Source organism: Taudactylus pleione, unplaced genomic scaffold (assembly GCF_031769625.1).
Source record: "Taudactylus pleione unplaced genomic scaffold, aTauple2 ptg000113l, whole genome shotgun sequence".
Taxonomy (NCBI): Eukaryota; Metazoa; Chordata; class Amphibia; order Anura; family Myobatrachidae; genus Taudactylus; species Taudactylus pleione.
The window spans coordinates 2,122,625-2,135,261 of NW_028284515.1; the positions used below are offsets into that span (position 1 = coordinate 2,122,625).

The following is a 12,637-nucleotide window of genomic DNA, read 5'->3' on the forward strand; positions in this document are numbered from 1 at the left end:
TGAACAGACTGCAATTTGCGAACGGATCATTTGAATAGCCACCCCTTGTTTTTGAACGAACGACCGCAAATAGCGAACGGCTCTGAATCAGGCCCATAGTCCTTTATGATTTCTACCAGCTCTTCTAGTCCTTCTTTGTTCAGCTCACATTCATTTAAAGGTATCTGGTCGACTGGTTGACATTAAAAAGGTCGATATTCAGAAGGTCGACATATTCTGAATGTTGACAGTCAGAAGGTTGACATGGTCATTATGTAGGGCACCAATATGTAGACACTTATTTAGGTCGACACGGTTAAATGGTCGACACAACGAAGTGCCAGAGTACACACCCTAATCTGTATGTACTTTCTGGGGAACTGTGGTTGACCAGTTCCAATGCCCTGGCTTTCTAAGATCACACAGGTCTGGGGTATTTAGGCACTAGTCATCTGCTACAATAAAAGCATGCAAGATACGCTACACAAACATATTACATTTTTTATGAAGTGTACATACTATAAATAATGCCTTATTCTATTAAATCCATTTAAATTGTATCTATGAGTAAATCAGAAGGATATGGGCAGGAACTAATTTATTTTATGATTGGAGTATATATTACATGTGCACATTTTAGTCACAGACATTATTACATAGAAACCACGTCAGTCTTCCACTACAATAGTTTTCTGTTATTTCACAGTTATTTCTGAACCCAGGGACCCTAAAGATGTTCTGGGCTCCAGCTCCTCCGAAATTCTCTGCCCCTCTGTCACTTATGCAGAAAACCCTGTTCTCAAAGTATGAGGTAATGCCAAGTCTAACTTGTTTTACTGCTTGTTTAAATGTTATGAACTGTGGTTTTACATTGACTATAACAAAATAATGCATGTATATATGTATAATAATTGGTCAAGCCGTCGTGTCTCTGGCATGCTCAGTTGATGTTGGAACTCTCAGGTAATGACATCACTGCCACTGCTGGAATGGGGAGAGGGGGTCTGTTGCTGTTTTGGTTACTCCTTTCAGTAGTTCCAATCTACAGAGAGAGTGGTAAGATGGGGAACATTCCAGGAGGCATTTTTTAGAAATGCCTTGTGAAACCGTATGTCCATTTAACGGCCTATTTAAAAATTGAACTGAATGAGATTGTTCCGTTCACTCATTAAATCTCACATAACTGAAGTATGTTATCCACAGCCAAACATGTATAACAGTATAAGAACGGAGAAAGGCTCACAGGGATACACAGACCACATACAGAAAAAGAAAAAATTCTCTAGAGGAGAAAAGGTGTGGGTGTCCCAAAAAGTACTATTGTAAGATATAAAGCAAAAGAGTTCATGCTAAGGATAATCTATATAATATAATCAAGTGCTGATAAAAATAATGTCATCACGTTGGTATGTAATGACAGTTGGTATGACCTCTATCACGTTGGTATATAATGACAGTTGGTATGACCTCTATCACGTTGGTATATATTGACAGTTGGTATGACCTCTGACCCCTCCCACAACTGTTACTGATGTCACTTCCATAGAGTTCCACCATAGCACACATCTACAGTCTCCAGACATTTATTTTATCTCCCATACATACTCACCACATACCACCTCATGATGACAACACATACACACTTGAAAATCACTTAATAACAACAACATTATCCACAACCAAAAATTAAGAATGGTACAGAAGAAAGGAAAAAGCAATGCACAGGTCACGTACAGAAAGAAAAAAAACAAACACTCAGTAAAGAACAAAGAGAGAGGACATCCCAAAAAGTGCAATAGTAAAGAAGGACAGAAAAAAAGGTAATGGTAAGGAGAATCTAGATAAAAAAAATGAAGTGCTAAAAAAATAACACGTAATCCTGCATGTGCATCCCACAATCCTGGCACACATGCATAATCCTTATCTTAACAGTGCACACATGTGCAAGCAGTGTTGGACTGGGCCATGAAGGGCCCACCAGGATAATGCAAACACAGAGGCCCAGTAAGGGGCGTGGCCAGTATCTGAAAGGGGTGTGGACATCCAGTCAGAGAGGAGTGATACTACTTGGCAACAGGGAAGGGGATTGTGGGCATAATCAATTTTATTGTAGGGGGCCCCACAACCTAGTTGCCCCAGAGACTCCACACAGGCATTAATCCGGCCCTGTCTATGCTCATTGGCACAAAATATTGAATTTAATTACTGTATTGTTAATCCTTTCTTGTATTATATTTTGGGGAGACACAATGACATTGTATGTCCCCAAAATATAATATTAAGGATTAAATAAAACAGCAATTAAAATCAATAGTTTGTTTCAGCGGCATGTAGTCGGCCTCCCTGTATTCAGAATCCTAACGAGTCAGAATGCCGACAATGTCTAACGTTAGGTATGAGGGTTAGGATTAGGCTGCGGGGGAGGGGAAGGGTTAGGCTGCGGAAGGGTGAATTAGGGTTAGGCTACAAGAGGAGTGGGTTATGGTTAGGATTAAGGTAAGGATTAGTCTAAAAATATTTACAGAAATTAGCCAGCATTTTCACAGTCAGGATCCCGCTGCCAGCATTCTGACCGCCGGGATTCCAAATTCCGGTATGCCGTACCCAACCCGTTTCAGCAATTATAGACATTGCACAGTGCAGTAGTGTGCTCCAACCTGGGGGTCCCCCAGAAAGAGGACACGCCTGGCCAGCAATGTGTTCACGCTACAAAGTTCAAAAGCGAACTTTTTCCTATGCGTGCAATGTGTGGTGTGCATTGTCACATATTGCCCCGCAGCCAGTTTGCAACGTGACAGGTGCCATTATGTGTGTGTACTCCCCAGCACCTATCCTGTGATTGCTGCCTCCCTGCCACTTTCCCTTTTTTATTTTGTTAATTTTTTCATAGTGCAGTTCTCTCTCTCTCTCTCTCTCTCTCTCTCTCTATATATATATAACGTTCCCGCTAGGCTGTTATAGCCTAGCGGGGTAGAAAGCACTACTGCCCTCCGGCGCGGCGCCCCGCTGAGACAGCCTGAGGGTGCCATCCCCACTGTAGTGTCCCGCGGGTGGGGAAAACTGCAGTGTAGCAGTCACCGCCAGTGAATGGATGCCGGGTGCATGCGCCCAGCATTCATTCACAGTGATAGCAGCGTTTGGAGGCATCCTGGTAGAGAGAGATATATGTTATACACTCACCAGATTGTCCTTAGCTCCCAGCAGCAGCCAGGCAGCCTGTTAGCCTGTTAGTGCATTCATCCAGGGCTATCAAGAGATGAGCAGGTCTGGGTACTGGGGGCGTGGCCAAATAGGGAGGCGTGGCCATGCCCCCTCCACAAAATAAAAATGAATACTGAGCCCAGGGTTGATAGTGAGCTCCAGCCGTGGCGGGGGAGATTACACCTGACAGATGGAGGCCTGGCTACTCACCCCCTGTGTCCCCCCTTATACTGGCTCTGCCCCTGCTCCTGCCAGCCCTGTCAGCAGCATAGCTTCTAGTGATGACTGCAAAGGAGCTCTTGCAGCAACTAGTGATCAGCCCCTCCCCTGACATCACCACTGATTCCTGAAAATGGAATTAGTGGTGGTAAATGGAGCCGGCCGCGCACTGCCCATCGCCCGCAGACTGCACTGCCATTGGGTCAGTCAACAGCCTGACTGTCTGGCAAGCAGCTGCACAGACACAGTAACTGTCTGTAAATGACAGCGCTGGTGAAATGTGCTAGGCCCCGCCCTCTGTCAATAGAGGGCGTGGCTATATATCACTGGGGAATTCCCCGATTCACCAGCAGCCCAGTCCAAACCTGTGTGCAAGTCAACATAGTGATGTCCACAACACACACCGTGGCCAGTGCCTGGTCGGCACAACAATAACTGGAAGGACTGAAGACAGGCCCATAGAGCAGGGGGTATTGAAGTAAAAAAAAAAGAGCGGTAGAGAAACAGAGGCAGGCACAGAGGGGCCGGAGAACAAAGGGGAATAGAGAGTTGGAGTAAGAAGGAGAGATAAAAGAAGAATAAAGACATTTAGGAGTGGGAAGGACATAGAGAGACATTTGGGAGGAAATGACAAAGACAAAACCCAGGCCGTGCCAGAGACAAAATATGGGGGTAGATTTACTATTCAGCGGTTTATCAAAGCCGCTGACAATCGTCAGTTTTGAGAAATGGATTTAAAATGGCAACAGAAATAAATGCTAAACCAGGGTGGCTTAGCATTTATTTCCGTTGCCGCATTAAATCAGTTGGTCAAAGTTGCGAATAGTTAGCTGCTCTGACAAACCAATGAATAATAAATCTACCGCAGTGTGTGTGATAAAATGGATTTACTCATTATATATTTAATTGAAGTGTGATTTATTGCAACCACATCAAAGCTTCTTCTTCAATAAATATTTATTTTAGATTGTTTTATGTCTGTTCCATAAGACCTCTGAGATGGCATCCTCAAAAAGAATGGTCATATAGTAGGAGTATTCTAGGATGTCGTTGGTGGGGTGCATGATTATAGCTTGCACAGCGATCAATATGTGCATGTCTGTGGGTGCAGGAACCTCTTATTTGTACTTGTACTAGTACCTGTAACATGACCAAGTTATTTTAGCTAATTAGAAAAACTATTTGAAAGTACAATGCACAATGGTGATGAATTGCACATATTAGTATTGTTAGTAACACAGTTTCTAAAGTGGTACTGCCAGTAGATTTTAGTTTCTCTGTTGCAAACTTCTGTTTGGTTGCAGTACCAGTAATGTCCAGATGATGTCACACCTGCAACATGTTTAGGAAACGCTATCACTATGATGATGGAAGGTTGAACAAGCACAGATGGAGGGGACAAAATATTGGAACACAGAGGAATATGAGCAAGGATACTAAATAAGGCTTTTCATGCTGCAAGTGCTGTGGGTAATGATGTTATTCAGCACTGTTTATATACACTTAACGGCTGCAGAAAATTCCATTAGGCAAGATAAGTTATTAGACTGGCCATTACATTGGTTTTCCACTATTTTGCCCACTAATATTACTTTTCATGAAATTACTAGATGAGTTGATCCAGTGTGTCTTCCTAGTTCTGTGTTGGGTAATTGTAGTCTGCAGCAGGGCATGTTAGTACTTTCATTAAACTGATTTTGTATTCAATATTCCTAAACTTTAAAGGGAATTCAGAAGCAGCAAATTGACACTTATAAGTGTCAATTGCAATTGGGCTGTTTCTTTTGCATTTTTGCCAATGTGTATATTAGATTAAAGATCAATGATATGATTGCTGCATTTAAGTTAGTTCGTCTTTTAGCGTTAGATGTGAGTGCATTTGCCCAGCTTTGTTGATATTGTTTGAAAGTCTACATTCAGAACGTCAACACATACATTATGTCAACATGTCAACATGCACAATCTTGACATGGTCATCATGTCAATACTGCACATGTCGACAGAGCGCTTTTACAGTGTTTAAGCCCTAACCCTAAACCTAACAATAACATGCACTATCGACTTTGTGACTTTCAACCTTCTCAATGTTGATATAATGACCATGTTGACATTATACATACAGTCAGGTGCATAAATATTGGGACATTGACAGAATTTTCATATTTTGGCCTCTATTCACCACCACAATGGATTTGAAATGAAACAAACAAGATGTGCTTTAACTGCAGACTTTCAGATTTAATTTGAGGGTAATTACATCCAAATCAGGTGAACGGTGTAGGAATTACAACGGTTTCTATATGTGCCTCCCACTTTTTAAGGGGCCAAAAGTAATGGGACTATCAACTCAAAAGCTATTTCATGGACAGGTGTGGGCTATTCCCTCATTATTTCATTATCAATTAAGCAGGTAAAAGGTCTGGAGTTGAGTCTAGGTGTGACATTTGCATTTGGAATCAGTTGCTGTCGACTCTCAATATGAGATCCAATGAGCTGTCACTATCAGTGAAGCAAGCCATCATTAGGCTGAAAAATCAAAACAAACCCATCAGAGAGATAGCAAAACCATTAGGTGTGGCCAAATCAACTGTTTGGAACATTCTTAAAAAGAAAGAATGCATCGGAGAGCTCAGCAACACCAAAAGACCCGGAAGACCACGGAAAACAACTGTGGTGGATGACAGAAGAATTATTTCCCTAGTGAAGAAAAACCCATTCACAACAGTTGGCCAAATCAAGAACACTCTCCAGGAGGTAGGTGTATATGTGTCAAAGTCAACAATCAAGAGAAGACTTCACAAGAGTGAATATAGAGGGTTCACCACAAGATGTAAACCATTGGTGAGCCTCAAAAACAGGAAGACCAGATTAGATTTTACCAAACAACATCTAAAAAAGCCATTACAGTTCTGGAACAACATCCTATGGACAGATGAGACAAAGATCAACTTGTACCAGAGTGATGGGAAGAGAAGAGTATGGAGAAGGAAAGGAACTGCTCATGATCCAAAACATACCACCCCATCAGTGAAGCATGGTGGTGGTAGTGTCATGGCGTGGGCATGTATGGCTGCAAATGGAACTGGTTCCCTTGTATTTATTGATGATGTGACTGCTGACAAAAGCAGCAGAGTGAATTCTGAAGTGTTTCGGGCAATATTATATGCTCATATTCAGTCAAATGCTTCAGAACTAATTGGACGGCGCTTCACAGTGCAGATGGACAATGACCTGAAGCATACTGCAAAAGCAACCAAAGAGTTTTTTAAGGCTAAAAAGTGGAATGTTATGCAATGGCCAAGTCAATCTCCTGACTTGAATCCGATTGAGCATGCATTTCACTTGATGAAGACAAAACTGAAGGGAAAATACCCCAAGAACAAGCAGGAACTAAAGACATTTGCAGTAGAGGCCTGGCAGAGCATCACCAGGGATGAAATCCAGCGTCTGGTGATGTCTACGCGTTCCAGACTTCAGGCTGTAATTGCCTGCAAAGAATTTGCAACAAAGTATTAAAAAGTGAAAGTTAGATTTAGGATTGTTTAGTTTGTCCCATTACTTTTGGCCCCTTAAAAAGTGGGAGGCACATATAGAAACCGTTGTAATTCCTACACCGTTCACCTGATTTGAATGTAATTACCCTCAAATTAAATCTGAAAGTCTGCAGTTAAAGCACATCTTGTTTGTTTCATTTCAAAGCCATTGTGGTGGTGAATAGAGGCCAAAATATGAAAATTCTGTCAATGTCCCAATATTTATGCACCTGACTGTATATAAGCTGAAGAAAACCAAGAAGAGTATAATGAACGGTGCACAAATAGGTTATATATCATGATATATGTTTTTGTAATGTATACAAATTCAATAAATCTGTTGCTTCGTTAAAATACTGTGCTCGATATAGAGGCATAATATTAATTAAAATTCAAAGATAGTATAGATAATTGAGTTGTGCTAGGAAATATTAAAGTGCTATTAAAAATTCCTATTACCGCTGGTTACATGATATTTTGATATCTATTCAATATAACTGATTACATTTTATATGTATCCCTGACATATTTCTGTCAGTATAATATATTTTATTACAAGAGTCACATTCACAATATTTCTCCTTTTAACTTTAAGATGATTGCATATTTGATTCAATCACATAATTATATTAATTGTTATTATATATACATCATAGAATGATATTCAGTTTGGTGGATGACCATAGGATTTGTCGCTCAATAATCGCCCCTATTCTCATGTCCCAGTGGCTGACTTTGTCACTTTGACCCAATAAACACCTTCTAATGTGGTGGTTCTCATTTATTAGTAATACTGGTGTAAATATGCTGTGTCCGATATTGCTGGCTGGCTGATGCTGATACATTTGTTGCAAAGTAATAACAGAATCTTCTATGCCAGACCTCACATTTTCGGATACAGATGTTGCCAGCATACACTTGCGCTCTTATGTAAATGTTGCAGACACGTAATCACAGTGTTCTATTATAATTTCTCTATATCCAGCACTTAGGAGGAATTTGTTGATAGGGTAATTATTATACCACTTTTGTCTCCACTATCAGTGTCTCCTTTATATTATACCACTCCCTGGAGTATAGTTATAATGGCAGTATCCTTATCTGTGATGTATTACAATGTCTCATTTACTCATATTTTCAGTTCAATTATTAGGTACTCATAACCACGCGGCGGTCTGTTACATCGCCTCTACTTGTGTCTCCATTCCACACTAACAGGAGGATCGATTGGGTATTAATAGTTTCACATATACATTATTTGTCAACAGTATTTAGCAAAAAGGAATGCAGTGACCAGTGTAGGAAACTCCAACGCGCGTTTTCGCCTGTGGGCCACTTTATCAAAGTGTGACATTGTGATTGTCGACATTTTGTCCATGTCAACATTATAAATCCTGTGCACAACTAGCAGCTGCTCATAATATAGCTGCACTTATCCACCACTTAAAGCCACGTGCACATCAAGAGGTGGCATTCACATGCAAATGGATTACAGTAAGGGTGTGTATACTCACCTTAGCTATGCCCTTTCAGGTGCATCTGTTCTGTAAGTTTGGTTATACATTTGCACAGCATGCATTTCTGCGCTATATTTAATGTTATGCATTGTATTTGGGGCTCATGTATGCATAAGGAGTAAGTCTCTGTCAGACTGAGACGTGCATCCCTATTATACATAAGGAGTAAGTCTCTGTCAGACTGAGATGTGCATCCCTATTATACATAAGGAGTAAGTCTCTGTCAGACTGAGACGTGCATCCCTATTATACATAAGGAGTAAGTCTCTGTCAGACTGAGACGTGCATCCCTATTATACCTCTCTATGTTCACAAAGAAGGAACAGGGGATGGAAGGGTCGGGCTGTCATAGCCCGAGTACAGTAAAGGTGTATTACTGTAACTTATGTACAGAGGTTACCTCATACACCTATTTGTTCTATAGGGTGCGAGACACCTGGCGTGATTCTCGTGCTGTGCACTTTAATTATGCTACTTTTTCCTCAGTTTTACTTATTTTCTACAATATTGAGGAAAAACTATCAGCTTTTCAGTGAAATCACTGAAAGTTAATTATCCTGGCTCTGAGTAGGCAATTATAATATAAAACAGTTGTCAACAAACCCAACACTGCTGCTAGTAGTAATGTACACAAGCCACCGAAAACAGGAAAAATGAACTGCGCTAGTGCAGGTATATAATATATGTGTCAAGTCTCAAGTTAGTTCTTATTACATGCAAGTTCTCTTCACAACCGAACAATTAATGGGTGACTAATACGCCTTTTACACCAAACAAATAACCCGGGTTATTGCCAGGTCGATCCGGGTTGAGGCTCTGTGTGAACGGCTCCCAACAAAAAAACCCGGGTCGATTTACCGGGCAATCTTACTCGGGTTGAGAGCAGGGTTGAAAACGGCTTTTCCCCAGGTCATGAGGCAGTGTAAACGGGTGCTACCCTGCTTATTTGACCCGGCTAGCTCCGAAAGATGCTGATTGGAGCTTCTGGGGCACCGGCAGATGATGTCATTTGTCAGTGCCCTGCAGAGAGAGACGCACATGAAGCCATCGCTTGCCTGCCTAACCTCCTGCACCACAGCAGCCTGACCAGCAGCCACAAAAGCAGGCAGGCACACAGCCTGCCATAGCCAGAACTGCAGCCTGCACCACAGCCTGACCAGCAGCCACAAATGCAGGCTGATACACAGCCTGCACCACAGCCAGAACAGCAGCCTGCACCACAGCCTGGCCAGCAGCCACAAAAGCAGGCAGGCACACAGCCTGCCATAACCAGAACTGCAGCCTGCACCACAGCCTGACCAGCAGCCACAAATGCAGGCTGATACACAGCCTGCCACAGCCAGAACTGCAGCCTGCACCACAGCCTGACCAGCAGCCACAAACGCAGGCTGATACACAGCCTGCCACAGCCAGAACAGCAACCTGTAGCAATGCTGTAAGCAGTCCCCACCCCTCTACTTTGTTGCCTTTTGTGACCATCTTTGTCAGACCTTAAAACAGACCATTTTTAATGACTTCTATAGAGAAAAGCAGGAATTAGCCGGGTTCAGTGTAAACGGGGCAAACCCGGGAATAACCCGGGTCGAGTTGCAGTGTAAACGGGGTCTGAAGCCGAGTTCGACCCGGGATTGACCAGTGTTCAAATTCCAAGGTCGGACCCGGGATTTTGGTGTAAAAGGGGTATAAATGTCTTATGCTCACCGGCCAGTTGTATTATCAGTACACCACCCAAATATAGTCACAGCGTGCTAGGAGGATAATGCAAGCTTGAAGTGATAAGCAGACTTTTGGTTAGATGTATCAAAAGCATGTGCTCATAGCTGGCGGTCTCCCTGTGTATGGAGATGGCGGCACACAGTTCCTTCAACGTATCTGCTTGCACTTAAGCGGTGCTCCCCTCCAATACAGTTCCTTATGCTGTGCTACCCCGTTATAGGATATATTTTCAGTCCAATGCAAATAGGTATATCCCAACCGGTATAGCGGCAGTAGGATTAAAGCACAACAATAGTCCATATTGCAGCAATAGTAACAGGAAGTATCCTCATTATTGTGTCTAAGGGGCGTATGTATCAAAGCTTGATGTGAGATAAAATTGTGAGATATACACTACCGTTCAAAAGTTCGGGGTCACCCAGACAATTTCGTGTTTTACATGAAAACTGACTTTTATTTATCAAATGAGTTGCAAAATGAATCGAACATATAGTGAAGACATTGGCAAGGTTAGAAATAATGATTTTTATTTGAAATAATAATAATTTTGTCTTTCAAACGTTGCTTTTGTCAAAGAATGCTCCTTTTGCAGCAATTACAGCATTGCAGACCTTCAGCATTATAGCTGTTAATTTGTTGAGGTAATCTTAAGAAATTTCACCCCACACTTCCTGAAGCACCTCCCACAAGTTGGATTGGCTTGATGGGCACTGCTTGTGTACCATACGATCAAACTGCTCCCACAACAGCTCAATGGAGTTGAGATCTGGTGACTGCGCTGGCCACTCCATTACAGACAGAATACCAGCTGCCTGCTTCTTCCCTAAATAGTTCTTGCATAATTTGGAGGTGTGCTTTGGGTCATTGTCCTATTGGAGGAGGAAATTGGCTCCAATCAAGTGCTGTCCACAGGGTATGGCATGGCGTTGCAAAATGGAGTGATAGCTTTCCTTATTCAAAATCCCTTTTACCTTGTACAAATCTCCCACTTTACCAGCACCAAAGCAGCCCCAGACCATCACGTTACCTCCACCATGCTTGACAGATGGCGTCAGGCACTCTTCCAGCATATTTTCACTTGTTCTGCATCTCACAAATGTTCTTCTGTGTGATCCAAGCACCTCAAACTTTGATTCGTCTGTCCATAACACTTTTTTCCAATCTTCCTCTGTCCAATGTCTGTGTTCTTTTGCCCATATTAATCTTTTCCTTTTATTGGCCAGTCTCAGATATGGCTTTTTCTTGGCCAATCTGCCTAGAAGGCCAGCATACCGGAGTCGCCTCTTCACTGTAGACGTTGACACTGGCGTTTTGCGGGCACCATTTAATGAAGCTGCCAGTTGAGGACTTGTGAGGCGTCTATTTCTCAAACTAGAGACTCTAATGTACTTGTCTTCTTGCACAGTTGTGCACCGGGGCCTCCCACTTCTTTTTCTACTCTGGGTAGATCCTGTTTGTGCTGTTCTCTGAAGGGAGTAGTACACACCGTTGTAGGAAATGTTCAGGTTCTTGGCAATTTCTCGCATGGAATAGCCTTCATTACTAAGAACAAGAATAGACTGTCGAGTTTCACATGAAAGTTCTATTTTTCTGGCCATTTGGAGAGTATCATCGAACCCACAAATGTGATCCTCCAGATACTCAACTAGCTCAAAGGAAGGCCAGGTTTATAGCTTCTCTAATGAGCAAACCATTTTCAGCTGTGCTAACATAATTGCACAAGGGTTTTCAAGAGTTTTCTAATAATCCATTAGTCTTCTAACACGCTTAGCAAACATAATGTACCATTAGAACACTGGAGTGATGGTTGCTAGAAATGGACCTCTATACACCTATGTAATATTCCTTTAAAAACCAGACGTTTACAGCTAGTATAGTCATTTACCACATTAACAATGTATAGATTGTATTTCTGATTAATTTATTGTTATGTTCATTGAAAAAAACAGTGCTTTTCTTTCAAAAATAATTAAATTTCTAAGTGACCCCAAACTTTTGAACGGTAGTGTATATCCCCAACCAATCAGCTTCTAACTTACATTTTGCAGGCTGTGTTTAAGAAATTATAGTCTGAAGCTGATCGGTTGGTGATATATACAGTATTTCACAATTTTATCTCACATCAAGTTCTGATACATATGCCCCTAAGTCTGCATATAAGGCATACTTGACGACTTTTCTTATCTGCTCCCCAGGAGATGTCTATACGGAGCCGCGATTCACTGCATTTGTGCCGCGATTCCTGGCAATTACCTCCCCATCCTGCACACTTCACTAGGAAGTGGGCAGGATGCGGGAGATCTGGATACTCTTCAGGGGCATAGGTAGAAACTAAGGGGTGGTCCGGGTGTGCACTAGGCCACCCAAGAGCTTGCAAATGTTTTTTTTCCATTCCCCCTCCCCCGGCACTGCCGCCGAGCCTGTTGCCTGCTCACTGCCCAGTGCCTGGCCCTGGTAAGGATTCGGAGTGAG

General features: G+C 42.2%; 1 protein-coding gene across 2 annotated transcripts in view; it reads left to right on the plus strand.

Moving 5' to 3' along the window:
• Positions 1-12,637, plus strand: part of TTC6 (tetratricopeptide repeat domain 6) — a 297,795-nt gene that overhangs the window by 129,235 nt on the left and 155,923 nt on the right. For both annotated transcript variants that reach the window (XM_088471191.1, XM_088471190.1), the window contains one exon: positions 686-790. In XM_088471191.1, the coding sequence (XP_088327317.1) occupies positions 686-790 (105 nt within the window). The remainder of the gene's footprint in view (positions 1-685; positions 791-12,637) is intronic.